The following is a 19,711-nucleotide window of genomic DNA, read 5'->3' as shown; positions in this document are numbered from 1 at the left end:
AATCTATCAGCTAATTAAAAGGTAAGGTAAGGGTCAAGCGAACCGGCCCATCGGAGCTGACCCGGAGCTGGTTCCAGCTGTGAGAGGAAAGTGACTTGCTCAATAACCTGGGCGTTCGGTAGTCCAGACCTCTTAACCGACGTCCAACACGCGACCCAATATGCTTCTGGGTCTCCACCTTAGTTGCTTAGTTGAAACAAGGTGTTATTAGTTTTGGTACAAAAAAGAGACGAAAAAAAATATCTGAGTCTCCCACAAGGAATCAACCACTGAACTTTCGAATCCCTCACGGGCACTCCGATTATGTTCAGTCTCACGTTTGTGACGGAAGGAATACCAGCTTCTTTGTTCCACAACCGAGCTACGAACTTACCTCCTTTCCTATCATATTATCAAAAGGACGAAGAGACAGCAGAGTGACAACAACTCTCAAAAAAGAAAGGACAACTTTGAGTTTAAATTTACAAGACATGTTTCGACATTCTCGTGTCATCTTCAGTTGCAAATGAGCTTTTAACGGTTGTACATTTGAATTTATATTTAGGTACTTTACAAATTATGTGTCAGGGCTTACATTACAATTTGAATATTAAATACGCGAAAAATGTAAATAGCGCGCGCTTCGCTAGATTAAAAAAGAAAAATAATAATAATAAAATACAAGACCAAAGAACAACATAATTAAAAGAAAGAGATAATTCTAGATGCTTCAATTGCTGATTAAGAATGGGTTTTTCCCACTCAATATGCAATACCTCTTTGATCTTAATTTGGTATTTTGAAGCGGCAAAATCTAAGATCGTGAAACATTCAGTATCACAAGAGCCAAGACAGGCCCTTGATGATTGCAGGTGCTTGTAAATATGCGAAGTTTTGTCCGACAAGAGGTGCTCACGAACTCGTGCACAAATGTGGCGAGTGGTCTCACCAATATAACTGACATGTGCCAGCACACGAAAATTTATAAACGACACGCGAACTTAGACCAAGCGGTACTGAATCTTTCACACTGAATATGTTTCTGAGTTTAAACGTACTAAAGACTAACTTAACATTGAAATCAGCTCTACAATAACGTTTGAGTAGTTGTCTTAACTTAGTCTGAGCGATGTTTGAAAACCGACCAACATAGAGTAGTTTATAACAGTGCGAAGGTTTACCGGAGTTAGAAGAGGCGTTCTGCCCAGTAGGAGAAGGATTATTTTTCTTAGCTAGATACCTGTAAATGATCTTGTCTATGACCCAAGATGGAACACAATTTTTCCGTAGCAAGAAAATAAGTTTCTTGACATCTAGATGAAAACCAACCCAGGAATTATTGATCTTATATACTCTTTCAATCCGACTAAAGGTTGGTGATAGGTTGGTGTTTCACACCAACCTTCTGCAGCGGACTTAAAGAAATGTAGGATACTAAAGGATTTGAGGAAGAACAAGGACATTGTAATACTGAAGCCTGACAAAGGAAATGGCTTAGTTGTCATGGACAGGAAAGCCTACGAACAGGGTATTTTTTCCATTATCAGTGAAACTTCTAAGTTTAAGGTTAATGATTACGAGCCTACATTACAATGGGAGGGTAAATTACAACGTTTTTTAAGAACGCTTAAAGATAAGGGCCACCTAGACAAAGATACCTATGAGAGAATCTATCCAACTGGTTCTCAACCAGCCAGGTTTTACGAGCTACCTAAAATGTACAAGGCTCGGCAGCCTAATGAAATACCTCCTTTTCGACCCATAGTATCATCAATAGGTACCTACAATTACAATTTATCTAAGTTCCTTTGTAATCTTCTAGAACCACATGTCCCCCGTGAACACAACGTCCGCGACACGTTTTCTTTTGTACATGAAATCAACCAGTTATCAACCTCAGGGAAGTTCATGGTATCTTTCGATGTTCAGAGTTTGTTCAATAGTATACCTCTTGACGAATGCATTAATCTGGCGATCAGATGCATTTATCGAGGTAACCCTGGTCTTAAGATAAACGCCGCTGACCTAATAACGCTTTTTACCTTCGCAACAGCTGAGACTGGTTTCTTGTTTAATCATGGTGCGTTCTATGATCAAATAGATGGGGTTGCCATGGGGTCCCTACTTGCTCCAGTACTTGCAAACCTCTTTATGGGACATCACGAAAAAAACTGGCTAGATAACTATTCATTCTCTGAAGTTTTGTTCTACAGACGCTATGTTGATGACACCTTTTGTTTGTTCAATAGCGAGGAGGACGCGCTCGTGTTCTTTGATTATATCAACGCCAGGCACCCTAGTATTCGTTTCACAATGGAAAGGGAAATTGATAAGAAATTATTGTTTCTAGACATATTGTTAGACAACAGTCATACATCCATCGTCACTAGTGTATATCGCAAGAAGACGTTTACTGGTCTTCTTACTAATTATTTCAGCTTCGCCCCTTTGATTTACAAATTAGGTTTAGTCAGAGCATTGATTGACAGAGTATATAAGATCAATAATTCCTGGGTTGGTTTTCATCTAGATGTCAAGAAACTTATTTTCTTGCTACGGAAAAATTGTTTTCCATCTTGGGTCATAGACAAGATCATTTACAGGTATCTAGCTAAGAAAAATAATCCTTCTCCTACTGGGTAGAACGCCTCTTCTAACTCCGGTAAACCTTCTTCGCACTATTATAAACTTCCGTATGTTGGTCGGTTTTCAAACATCGCTTAGACTAAGTTAAGAAAACTACTCAGACGTTATTGTAGAGCTGATTTCAATGTTAAGTTAGTCTTCAGTACGTTTAAACTCAGAAACATGTTCAGTGTGAAAGATTCAGTACCGTTGTTCCTTGGTCTTTTATTTTATTATTATTATTATTTTTTTTACCTAGTCAAGCGCGCGCTATTTACATTTTTCGCGTATTTAATATTCAAATTGTAACGTAAGCCCTGACATATAATTTGTAACGTACCTTAATATAAATTCAAATGTACAACCGTTAAAAGCTCATTTGGAACTGAAGATGACACGAGAATGTCGAAACATGTCTGTAAATTTGTCGTTTCTCTTTTGAGAGCTATCATATTATCTTGGAAAAACTAAATTTTTCCCTTAAGAAAAACTCTAAAGTTGGGCTTTCAGATTATGTACATGTGGCAGAAGCTGGTGGAGGGAAGGTGCCACGATTCAAAGTTTGATTAAGTCACCAATACTTCCCTCACATACCAAATAGAAAAAATTGGCAACTTTCACTTCCATTAAAAAATTGCATATTATGCAATAGTACATCCTGACTTACTTTGTTATAGCCAATGTTAACTCTTTTCCTGTTTTGACGTCTCCCCCAACGTATGCTTTGTTTATTGTGGATTCTAATGTATTCAGCTCAGATTTAGAAAACTGAGAATACAGGATCTCTACCAGCTTAAAACAGCACAATTTGGATGTCACTTGAGATTCAAAGTTAGGGTCTGTTGGCTGTATATACAATAAACATATGAACTTGATTTTAAGCTTAAACCACTAAGTTTTAACGCAAAGTTAACTCAAATACAAGTATGTCTACAGTTCATCTAGTTTTTTTACTAAGGTGCATTTTACTTCACTGGATGGAACGCATGTATGTCTGAATTGAGGTCAATATCAAAATAAACTTTGTGAGATGAATGGCTGTTTCAAGGGAAGCTTCTGCACTGAGATAACATCTTAGTTTTGCTGATTCTTAATTTATGATTGCAGAGAGATGTGTCTGATACTTGTTAATGATGTCGTTGAAGATGAATAAGAATCATTCTAAAAATTTAAATGTTTCTGTCTAACGATGTGACTCTTCTCTGAACTATTAGGTCGCCCTAAATAGTTTTTAGAGGAAGTTTCAAGACAACATTGTTCTAGTTTTAAATCAAATATTTTTAGAACCTTCACTCAGTAAAATGGAAAAAAATTATTTGTCTTGAACCAGGGATGGCTCTTTGTTGATCGTACATGAATTAAACAAACTTTACAAAAAGTTTGGCTTGACTGTTCGCGCCGGTAGGCCAAAAGTGAGTACTTTGGTGCAACAACCAAAATTTAGAAGATCATTCGAACTCTAAGAACTGTGCCTCTCTACGCATGTCCCTAAATGTTGATCCTTGACCTTATTACGCTCTCATTCGCGTGTTGTTTGTTTTCGAGCAGTTGGAGCGATGAGTTTTACCAGCCTTTTGTGGCTGTAGAATTCGGAGAGGGTAAGCTAATTATCGCAAGAATAACGGTAACGTAACGTAATGTACGGCATACATTAACGTTGAAATTTGTTTATGAAAAAGGGGTACAACGACATTTTTATTTTTGTCGTAAACAAATGACATTTACGAATTCTTGTTATCTCATAACTCGACCATGGGTAATTTCTAGAATCTTGTCTAATGAAAACACTTGTACATTGCAAAACTGAGTGGATTGCATTGGAGCTGCAAGGTTAACATAAATGTAAATATGAAAGCCATCCTTCGCAGTAATGAAAAATACTTAAGGGATAGTGAAAATAAGGCCTGAAGGTCATAGGTCCAAATGACCAGCTCTCAGTTGGCTTGTTAGCTCAGTTTGTCCATGGGCCAGAGGTTCTCGGTACCACTCAGGGGGACAAATGTAAGTGTTGTCTGATGAAAAGTTATGTGAAAGACTTACGAATTCACTTGATAGCAACCGTGAAAGGGTAGCTTTCCCAGTTTTTTTACGCACTCGTCTAACTCATGAGACATCGCTACTTCATTTTGTGAGATGTTGTAATACACGTTATCATATCGTTGGCAGCGCTTGTGGGTAATATGAAGTAAATCCTGTGTTCTGGTTGACTACCCGAGCGGGCAAGATGCTTGGGATTGCTCGCTTTGATCTCGCGCAAGAAGGGAATTGCTTGGAGCGGTCTTGCAAAGTTCGTAATTTTTAGGCGATGTCGGCGATGTAGTCGCAAAAAGTGGCAGAAGATAGTCAAACAAAGAAACCATAAACGACTCTCTATATCATGGTGCAACAGTTGGCTTTTTTTTTTCACAGGGCTCTCAAAATAAACAAGTCATTTTTTAATCTTATCAAGGCGAAATATTTTTGCTTTTTAAGAAATCCTTTATAAGCCAACTTGTACGGTCAGGATGGCTGGATATTTACCTCGTTCCTATTTCGTGTTATGTAACCCGACTTCGCTAAGGTCCACAAAAAAGCAAAAACAGAACTCCAGCCATCTTAAAGTGCCCATAATGTCAAAAAATGTTTTTCGCTCATCTAATTCTACATTTCACCAAATGAACGTCTGCGAAAAAAATTTTCGATTTGGATAAAACGCAATTTTATTATAATTTTTTAAAGACATTCAAATTTGCCGCCATTTTGGTCCACCATTCGCACCAGTCTTCCTCGGTTTAAAGTGAGTCGTGACGTAGGTTCAGGAACACGTGATTTTGGGTTGTGACTTATCTGAGTTGAAAACAAGTGGGAATTTGCTTCAGAGTGGACACAATATCGTAAACGATCCGCACTCGGCCAGTGTATTTATATGCACTTTTAGGTCGTGAGGTTCCTGAACCTACGTCACGTGGTCATTTTGAGCACGTTATTCTTGTGATCAGCGGCAGGGGTCGACCGCAAGAAATTAGAATTTTGAACTTTGTAAAAATTCGTAAAATCGCGTTTTATCAAAATCGAAAAAATTTTTCACCGAAGTTCATTTGGTGAAATGTAGAATTAGATAAGCGAAAAACGTTTTTTGACATTATGGGCACTTTAACTTTCCGCTTGGTCAATAACGCATATTTGTTAAAGGGGTCCTGGTTTTGTAAAAAGAGGGCTTAAACTAAAGATCGAAAACCTCTGCCAAAACGCTTAGTCAGGCCGTAAAACATATGATATTGTTTGTTGTGCTTTATTGTATAAACGTCCACAACGCGTCCTTATAGGGTTCTTCAAAACGAACACCCATCTATGATGTATTTGGGCGACTGGCAAAGCGTTCAGGTGAAGGTATCTTTTTTGTAGTTAAACCCAGATTTTTCTACAAAACGAAGACCCAATCGATAACGTCTATTTCAACGTCTCTCAAAGCGTAGCGAGTGATATCATGTATTTCGTGGCCTGGAAAGCGTTTTCGAGAACGTCTTCTTTGGTAGTTTGATCCCAGCTTTTTCTGCAGACAAGGAACCTATCGCTAACGTGTATTTCAAAGCCTCACAAAGTGTAGCGCGCGGTATTTCGGTTGTGAGTCTTAAGTCTTCGGTCTCAGGTTGGTGTTCAGTCTTCAGTTCATAGATACTCTCAGTGCCACTGCCATCGAGATTATACCCGACCAGACAAATTAAACAAACGCTCACGCTTGCAAGGTGAATCTGCCCCGGATAAAACCGATTATTTCACATGATATCGAATCGTCAACCTATGACAAACTGCTCGGGTTTATTCGATCAGTAAATACCACGCTTGTTAAGATGGTTGATCTAAGAGAAAAAGACAACTTACTACATACGATTACATGTGGTCATCAGTGGCAGATACTAACTATGGTGGCAGATACTTAAAGATACTTAAGTCGTCTCGCCTGGGAATCGTTTCGTTAACGACACAGTTCGCTACCGTTTTAGGTCGTTTCGCTAACGTTTCGGATCAGTTGACTGACTTATCATAGGTTCTTTCGCTAATGTCGTAGGAAATTTCACTAACCTCTCTTTCTAGTTTTGGTTGCTTTGAAATAGCGGCAATTAAGTTGTTGAAACGTAAACATACGTGTAAGATTGACCAAAATGGACTGGGATCGACCTGCTGAGGTCGTATCAAATCGACTGTGTCGATGTATCGCATCGATTTTGTAGATGTATCGAATCGACTTCAATTTGTCTTGAATCGACTTGTATTAAATCGACCTTCAGTTTGCATTGAAACGACCTAACTTCCCTACGACTTTGTGGTTGCTTAAAAGTCGATCAAGTTCTACCTAAGTTATCATGATCTTAGCAATTAGACAATAGGACCACTCCATCCGAAATCAAGGTAATTTAGCAGGCCAGCCTGCACACCTGTGATACATATCTTTCAAATAAAACTGACCGAGAATTGTCATGGCCACCAAATCCTGCAAAACTATGTGAGGGTGTAATCAATGCTCCAACAAAACTTGATGCTTTTCTTTTTAACACTCGTAACTGCTATTTGTGCCGTGGAGGAGGGGGAGGAAGAAGTGTCCGATGACGAATGTTCTGAGGCATAAGGACGATGGGGATGAGGAAGATTAAAAAGGAAAAAGGAATCATCCGTTAAGCTATGGAGATATAGTTGAGAAAATTGTGAATTATTATTCCTCCTTGTGAATTGGGTCCTCTTCCTTAATAACCTGTGGATATTAAGGAAGATATGTTGTCTTTGTAGCGATGGCATCTAAGTTAACTATTGGCTGTAAATCTGTTATTATTTTCTTCTTCCAGTTGGTGAGAATTTTGCGAGAAAAGACATGAAACAAAAATATTTCAGAATTTTACGCTTATTCTTACGCACATTTTAGTGTTGCTAGGAAAAAATCGTTGAAACTCAAATAATTTTGAACCCAAAAGTTTAAAAGCTCATCTGTCATTGTCAGACATAAAACACCCTTAAAGAAAGGTCAACGCGCTTGTGAAGAATAGTGTTAGGAAGCTATTGTCTGTTTCCTGTCAATTCTGTACTGAGGAGCGACGTCACTTGATCACGTGATAATACCTGTTCAGCTACTCATTGGGCACTGCTATCATACATAATATTAAACTACAGTAACGGTAGTTTTCAAAATGTATGATAGTATTTGTCCCCCCGAGTGGTACTGAAACGCCATTTTTGAGGCCCTGACCCGTGGACTAAGTTGGTAGAGCATTGCAAAAGGTCATGGATTCAAATCTCGTACCTGCCTGAGTTTTTTTTTCAGGCCTTACTTTTACTACTACTTAGGCAGTGTTCATTACTGCGAAAATCGCTTAAATGTTCATTTCTTAATTTGCATTTCACGTGTATGATTCCATATATTCAGAGTCATCATATATGTTGACTGTGAATTTTGTACTTCTAAAAACTGAGGTACTTTTACCTTAAGTTCCTTGGCTTCTAAAACAGACATCAATTTCTGAATCTGATCTTGATAGAATGCTCTCCTTGCTGTTGTAGATGTTTTGAGAAGGAACGTAATGCAGATCCTTTCGATCACAGCTCGACGAGAGTGTGTTTGATAGTCACGCTCATTAAAAAATATGGAAAGGCACACATCCATAGCCGCTTTAGCCTGATCTGGTTCAGGATGCAATCTAACAGATGACAATTAATCGTAGAGTTGTTTTCAGAAATCTAAAACAAATGTGGCGGAGCCTTTTGAAATGTGAATGGGGTCATTGTACACCAAGAACATGCCTCCAGTAAGAGTTCCCAATTTCTCAATAAATGTTTTTTGCCCTGATCGGTGCCAAATGGAAACCCCTCTGCAATCCAAACAGTATCCAAGTGTCAAAACTGACTTACGCTATTGCATGTAAGTGAGCAGTTGTTTGAAAACAAAAGAAAACCTAATAGCCTTGCTCTACCGCCTGTGAGAGAGCTTTCTCATCGTTTGCAGACATTTGGAATTGTTACATTTCCTTAACTCCTTCCAACCATACTGCTATTTAGAGAGGTGGAAATGCAAAGTTATGTAGTAGTTACCTGGTCTGTAGTAGCAAGCATCTACCGGAGATACTCAGGTTTTGATGAGACATAAATCAGGATAACATTTGTGTTCAATACTTTTACACTTAAATCACAGGGAGCTCAAGCTCTCCATGAGAGGATAATATCATAAAACTTTGTATGGGAGTTTAGGCTCCGCTCTGTAACTCCGTACAGAATACAGATCCAGTGCATTGCTTCATTTTTTTGTCTTTGTGATTCAACTCACTAGTTTTGCGGTTCAACATATAGTGTACAGAAATATGCAAACGGTTGCACATAAAAAAGGCTTACTTGCCTTTGAATGAAGGCTATAAAGGACTGCTGGATTTGATCTTCGTGAACATGCTGTCTTTCACGGCAAAATATAGCTATCAACACCTCAAGCAGAATCAGGCTTCGGGAATTTACAAATGCTGCAAGAAGCTTAAGATAAAGTGAAAGTGAACTTCAGTCATATTCACTGTAATAGATTTAGAGAGAAAGCAGTACAAGTAATTAAATAACGTCTTTTTTTAGATCATTTTTTTTTTAAAATCTCCACAGAGATTTAATTTAAAGTTATTTCCGAACGACTTCACCGCGGCCTACATCGAACTCTTTCGCCTTGTTTTCAAGTCGGAGAACACGTTGGCTCTGATCACACTTGCTGTCAACCTGGCCATAAAAGATGGTGTATACCTGCACAACCGCTGCAGAAGTAAAACTCGGTACAATTGATAATTCATGACAAGAGTAAGGTCAAATTGTACAATTTCAAACAATTATGCATCTTCCTTTGCAAAACGAATCACTCAAACAAGACTGACCAATCGTGGTATATTCGAACTTTCTTAAGAAAGGCTGCCACGAACTACCATGAGAGAACACTGAGTAAATAACGTGCAATACCCATGCTACCAGTAATATTTTGTTATTCAGATGTACCTTATCTATTGTCTGTACGTAGTCATTATATTGGGGACCTCCTGTTACGAACTCTGTTGACTTCAGTGGAATATTGTTGGTAACAAAAGCGTTCAGTCCTTCCCTGGTAAAACACGAAAGGAAGAGTCAGATTTGTGGGAAGAGAAGAATGACCTTTTACTGGCATTTTACGTTTGCCTCAAGACCGTCTTAATAAATTTAGTGGAGATTATATAGATCAAAGTAAAGAAAAAAACAACAATAAAATGACAATGGTGGCACCAATACAGTGCGAAATGAAGAACAGTTCGAACGCTCCGAATACACAAACACTTTATGATCCTACGAGAGTCACTATTTCATTCTGCAATATCTACCTATTTCCAAAATTCAGTTATGCAGATAGGACGACAAATACAGATAAAAATGATAATAACAATAAAAGAATAAACAATATCAGCACAATTCAGCAACTTTATTGAGAACATAAATTCTGTCTGAGATGTGTTTAACACACATTTGCAAAAAAGTACATCACAATACAATATAATACCTGTATTGCATCTCCACTATGTCGCTCTTCTGATCTAATTCAGAATACTTTGCGGGGGACTTTGGCTAGACTGCACTGAGCAGTTTACCGTATTTGAAGGAATTTTGAAGGTTCCCCCAATATCAGAATAGTATTCATCATATAAAATTTTTGAAATCTACATATACATTAAGGTGGCTCGAACTAGTTTCCTCGCGCGGGAACAGATAACTCTTCCGTCACGCGCGAGAGAAATGTGCGAAAGAAGCGCGAGATAAAAGACGAAAATTTAAAACAAAGATGGCGGCGCGAGGATTTTTTTTCTACGTGTGTGAGAAGTTTACCTTAGAGCTTGTATTTGATGTTTTGAGCGGTCACTGTGAATGCAGGAGATAGAAACTAAGATAAAGAAGACGATTTTCGAAGAAGTAAAGGTTGCATCACTTCACATTTAAAAGAAATATTCAACTGATATGAAATCTTGCGACGGCGAAAAAAGAACTCAAGTGAAGGATAATCTACTTGAAGTGGAAGAAGACTTTGAAACTCAAAGGAAAATAATATGATATAGCCAGAAGTCGTGTGTAGGATTTTTAAGATGAGCCCGGGAGGCTATCTTTGACAGTGGTTTAATGATTTTCTTAGCAGTAAACGTCTGTAAACAGATCCTGTAAACATCAGATCGTAGGCGCTCGCGCGAGCACACGCAATTGTCAGCGGTAGCTATAATAGATCATGAGCAAATGTCGATTTTATAGAATCCAGATTTTTAAATGCGAGAACGCGCGTGGAAATTGCTAAACTCACGAAAGCTATTGCATGAAAACAAGTCCGGCGACCCCTTCTTTTTATTGTTCCCATATGATGATAACGTCGAAACGAATCATCAGAAAAAAAACTAGAAAATTCTACGGAAGGAAATTTGCGATGTGTGAAAATTGCCTTTGTTCTAGATATTCTGAAATTCCGCTCCGTATAATTTTTTTTAAATCTTTGTGCATTTTCCTTTTCAAGTGCCAAAAGCAATCACTGAAAAAAATCACGGGGTCACGGGGTTAGTTTTCGAATTATTTAAGCCACAAGCTAAAAAATGTGTCGGAATAAGCCTATGAAAGCGTTGCCATGGAAACTGCTAGTGACGAAATGACACCTATTTTTGGTTAACCAATGATTATATAATTCAACCTCGTAAAATTGTTCAACTGGCCTTGGTCAGTCTTTCTGTTGTATTCTTTCAAAGTTACAAACCATCAAAAAGATGAAAACCGGTAGGAGCCACCTTAAGTAGATGAAATGATTTTAAGTACTCTACCAGTTGAATTATCAAATATGCTAATTCCATGGCAGATCTGAGAGCTTGTATATTAGATAACTTAGCATGTTTGTGTCCACTTACTTAAGTCTTCTCAGATATTCTTCTGTAGACTTGGTAAAGTACGGTAAGAGCTCTAGCACTTGCCCCTGAGAAAAAAACAAAAACAAAAACAGAAAACAGAGATAACTTTGCTCTTAAGAAATAAAACAACTTACAATCAGCTCTGTTCATTACTGTTGTTAGCATATTTATAAATGAAATATTTTGAATTCTTCATAACTTTAACTGCAAAAAATGACACAGTTGATCCTTTTTCACCGCACAATATCAGAAGAGTTTGAAACTTTTTCAATACTGATTGCACTCGGACCATGGTTAACGATTTTGTAACCAACTGTTCAGATTTTTGTTACAGCTTCTTGTATGGACTGCCTAATAACCAACTACCAAAACTTCAACGAGAACAGAACGCAGAGGCAAGACTTATCCGCCACGTTGGATGCTTTGATCACATTACTGAAGATGTCACCGAATCAAATTGAAGAGATTAAAATCAAAACCAAATTACCGCTAGTGGGTACTTTCCTTCAAGCTAAAACTCTGTGGAGTCAACTTTGAGAAAAAGAATCCAATTGGTAAAGAAGTACTGCTGCTGCTGCTCCTCCTCCTCCTCCTCCTCCTCCGACGACGACGACGAGTCAGCGAGAGTAGGGCGTCACTCAGTTATAAAAGATGCAAACAAGTATGCTGAGGAGATGGGATTTCAACTCAAACTGGAGCCCCCAGAACCAACATGCATCACCGATGACGGAAAAGAAGTAAAAGGAAATAAAGTTAAAGGATGTATAGCTAAGGCGCGACAGGAAGAAGTGCAAGCCAAAGTGAAGGAAGAAAAGTGGCAGGGTAAGATGATCTGTAACAGATGGGAAGATGAACAGTTAGACCAAGGAGATTGCGTCGCTTGGCTTTGCTGTTGGAAGGCGGCACCCACGCACGTAGTTGCTGGTGTACAAGAACTTTACCAACAACTTCTTCCAACAAAGGTTTTCTATCATAGGAAGACTGGGACGAGTGTTAACGGAGATGAGAGGTGTCGAATGTGTGGGAAGGCTACAGAGTGTCTCTCACAGATTACAGAGTGTGTCTCATATATTAGCTGGTTGTGGGGCACGAGCTCAAACGTTGTATTTGGCAAGGCATAACAACGCTCTTAAGATTTCATTTTTTCGAGTGATCAAGGCGTTTGACCTAATTACATCAGAGGTTCCGTGGTTTTCGAAGACCCAGCCAAAGCCTATGTATAAGAATGAGAGGGCAATAGCATACTGCCGGGGACATTCCCCTTTACGCAGTTAGCATGCATGTAAAGGCGAATAGGATCGACGCCACCATCGTGGACAAAAAGAAGAAAGTATCGGTGATCGACATGAGCTGCCCGTGGGTAGAAAACAGGGAGGAAAAAGCTGCCGAAAAAACAGCAAAGTATGGGCCACTGCGCTGGGAGCTTCAGCAGAGATACCCTGATCATTCTGTGTGACAATACAATATTATTGTGGATGTACTCGGAGGTTATTTAAGAAATGTCAAAAAGGCACTTAAAGAGCTAGTGGGAGATGAGAGCGACACAACAGCTCTGCAGATACAGAAGTCAGTCATCACAAGTTCACTCAATATTGCTAGGCGCTTCAGATTTTAGGATAAGGGATATTAGACGTTTTATCACATTTAAGTGTTTCCATAGTGATGTATAGAACCTTAAGTATTTAGACTGAGGATTTTACTAAATAGTGATTACGTTTAGGACTAAGGCTTTTATGATTAGGAATTGCCATAGTTCGCTCAATATTGCGAGGTGCTTTAAGATTAAGGGATGTTAGATGTTTTATTACATTTAAGTGGTTTCATAGTGATGTATGGAACCTTTAGTATTTTGAATAAAGGCTGATAGTTTCGAAAGAAACTGTTTGGGGCTGCGTCGGTGTGAGTAACGAAATAATTTGGATATATCAACAAAGTTGAAATGGTAAATAGGCCACCGTAATGATTACAAAAGCTGACGTTTCGAGCGTTAGCCCTTCGTCGGAGCGAATATTCGCTCCGACGAAGGGCTAACGCTCGAAACGTCAGCTTTAGTATTTTGATTGAGGGTTTTACTACATAGCAATTAAGTTTAGGATTTTTATTACTAGAGTTTTCATGATTAGGAATTGCTACAGGAATTTTAATTGTAAGGACTTTAGTCATTGCATTGATTGGCCACGGCTTGCCGCCCAATCGTTGTCTAGGATATCTGGGCATCCAGACGTTTTTACTGTCGATATAATAGTAATAATAGAATTATTCATATGGCTCTTTGTACTAAGATTCTTAAGCACTTGGCCAGAATAAAATAGAATAAAACTTAAAATAAAGATATAAAATATCGTTCAGAAAAAAATGTTTTCAGAGATGACTTAAAGGTACTTGCACTGGAGCTGTGCTTAATATAGTAGTAGTAGGCAGTCGTCGGACCATGTCCATGACTAGCGCAATTGCGACAAACACTTTCTCTCGTGGCTAAAAAGACCAATTCTAGAACGGCAGACACGGCCGCATCCACTGCACACGAAGACACATGCCACTGGAAAACACGTTGCTTTGTTCATTGCTGCTCTTCTCTTAGCTCCTCTATCATCGGCTTCAGCTTTCAGCCTTTCCTCTCCCGCCTGGAGTGCCAGACTGCACAGACCTCCAATCACTCCGATCTGCAGCATGTAGCTCTCATTTATCTGTTGGCAGGCCAGTGGCGAGCATATCTCTCTTGCATACGTCCTTGAAACGCACCTTAGGTCTGCCAATAGGCCTCGAACCGGATTCCAACTCGCCATACAGGAGATCCTTAGGGACTCGCCCATCCTCCATCCGGTACACATGACCGAGCCACCTCAATCTGCGCTGTCTTATCAGGGTGAACATCGAGGGGATATTGGCTCTTGCAAGTACCTCATTCTTAGAGACCTTATCTGTCCATGAGATGGAGAGGATGCGATGAAGACACCTCATATGGAAGATGTTTAAGCGCTTCTCCTGACTAGCGTAGGTAGTCCAAGACTCGCTACCAAACAATAAGGTGCTCACGATGCAGGCACGATACACAGCAACTTTAGTTTGGATAGTTAGCTTCTTCTTCTCCCAGACACGGGCAGACAGCTTAGCCATGTTGGTTCCAGCCTTGCCAATTCTCTTTCCAATCTCCACTTCAAGGCAGTTGTTGTTTGAGGTGGTGGAGCCGAGATAGGTAAACTGTGTGACGGCTTCCAAGGTGTAATCTTTGATCATTACGGCAGGTGTGGCTGCATTGTCCTGGCACATGACTTTCGTCTTCTTTAGGCTGATTGTAAGTCTGAAGGCGTCACATGCGTCAGAAAACTGATTGAGGATGAGTTGGCGTTTTTCAGCGCTGTGAGCAACGAGGGCAACATCATCAGCAAAGAGAAGGTCACGGATGGCTACCTTACGCACTTTGGTCTTAGCTCTAAGGCGTGTAGGGTTATAAAGAGTTTACCATCAGAACGAGATCGTATCAGGATGCCTTCTTCAGAGGACTTGAAAGCATGATTCAGTAAAACTGAAAAGAAGATGTTGAAGAGAGTTGGGGCTAGCACACATCCTTGTTTTACGTTGCTGTTTATATCGAATGCCTCAGACCTGTTTCCGTCATACTGCACTGTACCCCGAGACCCATCATGGAAAGATTTGATGAAGCTCAGGAGTTTAGGAGGACAGCCAAGTAAGGGCAGAATCTTGAAAAGGCCATCTCTACTAACAAGGTCAAACGCCTTTGTCAAGTCGATGAATACAATGTAGAGTGGCTGTTGTTGCTCTCTGCACTTCTCCTGGAGTTGTCTCAAAGAGAAAATCATGTCCACAGTCGACCGATTAGAGTGGAAACCACACTGGGATTCAGGGTACACCCTTTCAGCAATCTTTTGAAGGCAGTATAATGCTACTTGGGCAAACAGCTTTCCAGCAATGCACAGAAGTGAGATGCCACGGTAATTGTTGCGATCACTGCGGTCTCCTTTGTTCTTGTTTTGGGTTGAGATAATAGAATCCCTCATCTCCTGGGGAACGTATCTCTCTTCCCAGCATTTGCAGAGTAGCTGGTGGAGATTGTCGAGCAATTGGTTTCCACTGCATTTGAAGACTTCAGCCGGGATACAGTCAAGCCCAGGGGCCTTTCCAGACGATATGTGACTGATTGCCTTTGAGAGATCTTCCTTGGTGGGGGGCTCATCTGGTTCAAACACGATGGGAAGCCTTTCAATGCAGTCAAGGACAGAGGGTAAGACAGAGCTTGTTCTACCATAGAGCTCGCTATAGTATTCCACCCAGCACTCCATCAGTCTTGATTTATCAGTAATGATTTCACCAGTTGATATTTTGAGTGGTGAGGACTTGGACTGTGTAGGTCCAATCGCCTTCTTGATACCCTCAAACATGCCCCTAGAATTTCCAGTGTCAGCAGCTGACTGGATTTCAGCACAGAGATTCATCCAAAAGTTGTTAGCACAGATCTTACATTTTTCATGCGCACGACGCCTGGCCTCCCGAAGTGCTTCCTAAGAGCTAGGTGATGGATTACGCTGGTGGTTCTGCAGGGCATTCCTCTTTGCTTCGATGAGCGGCTGAAGAGTTGCGATGATTGTATTGAACCAATCCTGGCTTTTGCGTACATTCTTGCCCAAGGCCTTTAATGCTGCAGCAAGGGTGGTGTCCTTGATATGGCTCCAGTGGTCCTCTGTGTTAAGTTCCAGGCAGTCTCTGAGTTTCGAGCTCAGGATGTCGTTGAATATAGAGACATTTTCAGGGATGGCGGTGGCAGAAGCATTAATGCGAAGTGTAGCAGATTGTTTGACACGATGGAACTTCTTTGGACGTAACTGGATCTTCGTGCAGACAAGGGAGTGATCAGTGTCACACTCAGCACTGTGGTATGCCCTTGTAGTGCGAATGTTATTAAGGTGTTCCCGTCTTGAGATGATGAGGTCGAGTTGGTGCCAGTTTTTAGATCTGGGGTGCATCCATGAGAACCTATAATGCAGCTTCAGGCCAAAGAATGTGTTTGTAATACAGAGGTGATGATAGGTGCAAAGCTCCAGAAGGCGTTGACCACTTTCACTGCATTTGCCAACACCAAAGTGACCAAGACAATCAGGCCAGGAGCCTTGATCGTTGCCCACTCTAGCGTTGATATCGCCGAGGAGAATCAGCACTTCGTTGTTTGGGATATGTTTAATAGCATCATCCAATTGGCTGTAAAAGGTATCCTTGGCGTCGGTACTCGAAGTCAGGGTTGGAGCGTAGACAGAAAGCAAATTGGTGGGACCTAGATCGGTGTTGAGTTTTATGTGCATGATGCGCTCAGACTTGGTTGAGCCTGGCTCCACCATCTGTACTAGCTTGTTGCTGACAGCAAAACCAACTCCATGTACTCTAGGCTCATCTTCATCTCTACCCTGCCAGAAAAATGTGTATTCCTTTTCCGTTAGGCTTCCGCAACCGGCTATGCGTGTTTCCTGTAAAGCAGCGATATCAACTTAAGATATCAATGTTAAGAAGACTAAATACATGCTTATAGGGAGCCAATTTAAGTTATCCCAAATAAATAGTGACTTCACAGTCAAAGTCAATAATACACCCTTAGAAAGAGTTATTAAACATAAAACCCTTGGAGTTCAAATTGATGAATCTTTGAACTGGCGCCCACACATTCATACCATTTTAAAGAAAATATCCGCTGGCATTGCTATTTTAAGGCGTGTAACTCATTTTGTACCACTTGATAGTAGAGTGAATATGTACAATGCACTGGTAATGCCATATTTTAATTACTGTGGTGCCGTATGGGGTAATATCAATAAGGGACTAGCAAACAAACTTCAAAAGCTGCAGAATAGGGCTGCTAGAATTCTCACCTTTTCTAATTGTGAGGTTCGTTCAAGTGTTTTGTTGGATGAACTTGGCTGGGAAAGGCTGGAATATGTAAGACTTAAACAGTTGGCAGTGACAATGTATAAAATCCATAATAATCTTTCCCCATTGTGTCTGAGGCGGATCTTTACCAACACCTCAAATGTACATTCAAACAATCTTAGCAATTCTGAGTTAAATTATTATGTCCCCAGACCCAGAACTGAGTCTGCAAAAGGGAGCCTACACTACAGAAGATCTGTTCTGTGGAACAGGATTCCCTCAGAGATTAGAAAACTGCCTAGTTTAAATGTTTTTAAAACTTCGTTTCACGGGAAAGATTTTTCTGATACACCATTGTAACTTTTATTACCAACAATGAAAGTTTTTGTATTTTTAACATTATAGCTAGTAGTTCCTTATCATTCATGATGTAAGTTTTGTATTTTTAATGTTAAAGTCAATAGTTCCTTAGAGTATTTTAGTTTAGTTTAAACACGATTCCTAGGAAGACCATGCATGTAAAATGATACGATTTTCGTGTATAAATAAAGATTGATTATTGATGATGATGATGATGATGATGATGATGATGTGGATGATGATGATGAAAGACAGAAAGATGTTTTTTCGTCCTGTCATGAGCATGGGAGAAACAAAAAATTCTTAGTCCCTATGAGGAATCGAACCTCAGACCTTCGGATTCTGCGCTCCCATGCTCTTCTACTGAGCCACAGAGACTCTATGGTGAGAAAGGCCCATTACGAGGTTCATATACGACATGTGCCATGCATACTGCTAGGATCGGAAATTTCGATAACGTCATGTTTTGTAAAGAATAAGAAAAATGGTAGGATTCCTCAAAGATGCCTCAGTGATATTGGTATCCCCTCTCGTATGGGGTTAACATGTTCGTGGTGGATGATCTTATGATGAACACTTTTTAATTCCTATATATTGACATCGTGGCCACCCATGAGTGTAAAATAGGCCGGGGGGGGGTTAGATGATCAAATCCCTGTGTCAACAAGAGTCACCATATCGAGAGAGCGTAATTTCAGGAACAGTTTGGACTTAGTGACTTGTTTCGTGAGGTTGAGGTAACAATGGATTAGTATATGATCGGAAAATAGCGGATTGAAGGTTTCTAGGTTACTAATGAAATTTTCATCACATCTAGTAATCACAATATCTAACGTGTGCTATCAGAGCGAGTTCTGAATGAACAAGCTGAACCAGGTTAAATGACTGTAGAAGGTTAATTAACAAATCGCCTTGCGTGGTAATCCAGGGCATCAACATGGAAGTTGAAATCGCCAAACAGTAGTAAATAACCAGTAGTGGTTGAAACATAATTTAAATAGTGCGAGAATTCATCAAAGAATAGCGATGTGCTATGACCAGGCGGACGATACAAACGATAAGGCGGAAACAATTCCACAGATTTTTAAAGTCAGTTCGATGAATTTAAAAGAACCATAATCACCAAAGGCTCAGTTTTAACCTTATAACGCTTTAAACATTAAGAGTGACAAGCATCAAATTTGTCCTTACAATGTCACCCCTGAGTCCAACATTAAGGTCACACAAATAAAGGAACTGATCGCCAACTAAAAAGTTCTTAATTGTTAAACAAATTCTTCTTGTCGGCACCTTAGGAAATGTATAGAGAACAATAAGAAAAATAAGCACTCTGATGTTAGGGTGCAAAGGGTTAAGGGAATCTTTTCAAATAAAACCTCCATCTGTGGAATGTAACCTTGGTATATGATAGAAATTAAAACCCTCAGGACAAATGGTCATCACAGCGAATCCACGTCTCCGTAACAGCGAGTAAAAAGAAAATCATGATCGGCGAAAAAATGATTAATGACACAAGAAAAATCAGGTTTAACATCTCGAGTGATCTTTCTGCAAGAACCAATATTAGTAGCACAAGTGGTAAGATTGCCTTGATTTACTCAACGGTCATGACGGTATCTCTAGCAATATGCCTACCGATGGCCAGAACCGGAAAATTTAAAGCAAAAAGATTTTGATTTTGACCACTTCTTGAATCACAGAAAAGAAATAAGCCAGGCAATTTTAAGGGGAAACAATAAACCGATAAAAGATGTAGGCGGTTTGTGAGACAACGAAATTTTAGTGACTCGCATCTAGAGTATGAGATTGTTGTTGAGCGTTGTTGAATATTAAGACGACAGCAAAGGTCATTTTGCTGCAAGTGAATTCCAGTTAGACTAGGATTAAGGAAGATGTCTCCACCGATAATTATGTCAGTGGTGAAATTGTACAGCGGTAGACTCAGGTAAATATAGCCATGTTAACACCACATATAAGCT

At 39.8% G+C, this 19,711-nt stretch overlaps 1 protein-coding gene across 5 annotated transcripts in view; it reads right to left on the bottom strand.

Moving 5' to 3' along the window:
- LOC111320216 (DNA-dependent protein kinase catalytic subunit) overlaps positions 1 to 19,711 on the bottom strand; it is a 214,034-nt gene that overhangs the window by 58,870 nt on the left and 135,453 nt on the right. For all 5 annotated transcript variants that reach the window (XR_015992649.1, XM_088736607.1, XM_088736604.1 and 2 more), the window contains 5 exons: positions 11,499 to 11,563; positions 9,592 to 9,694; positions 8,963 to 9,090; positions 8,057 to 8,270; positions 3,272 to 3,450 (listed from right to left, as the gene is read on the bottom strand). Coding sequence is in view for 4 of the 5 variants with exons in the window: in XM_088736607.1 (XP_088592733.1) it covers positions 3,272 to 3,450; positions 8,057 to 8,270; positions 8,963 to 9,090; positions 9,592 to 9,694; positions 11,499 to 11,563 (689 nt within the window). In the remaining variant the exon portion in view is untranslated. The remainder of the gene's footprint in view (positions 1 to 3,271; positions 3,451 to 8,056; positions 8,271 to 8,962; positions 9,091 to 9,591; positions 9,695 to 11,498; positions 11,564 to 19,711) is intronic.

The sequence above is a fragment of the Stylophora pistillata genome, chromosome 10, assembly GCF_964205215.1.
Source record: "Stylophora pistillata chromosome 10, jaStyPist1.2, whole genome shotgun sequence".
Classification (NCBI taxonomy): Eukaryota; Metazoa; Cnidaria; class Anthozoa; order Scleractinia; family Pocilloporidae; genus Stylophora; species Stylophora pistillata.
The sequence above is the reverse complement of the archived record's forward strand: the minus strand, read 5'-3'. Positions and strand labels throughout refer to the sequence as shown.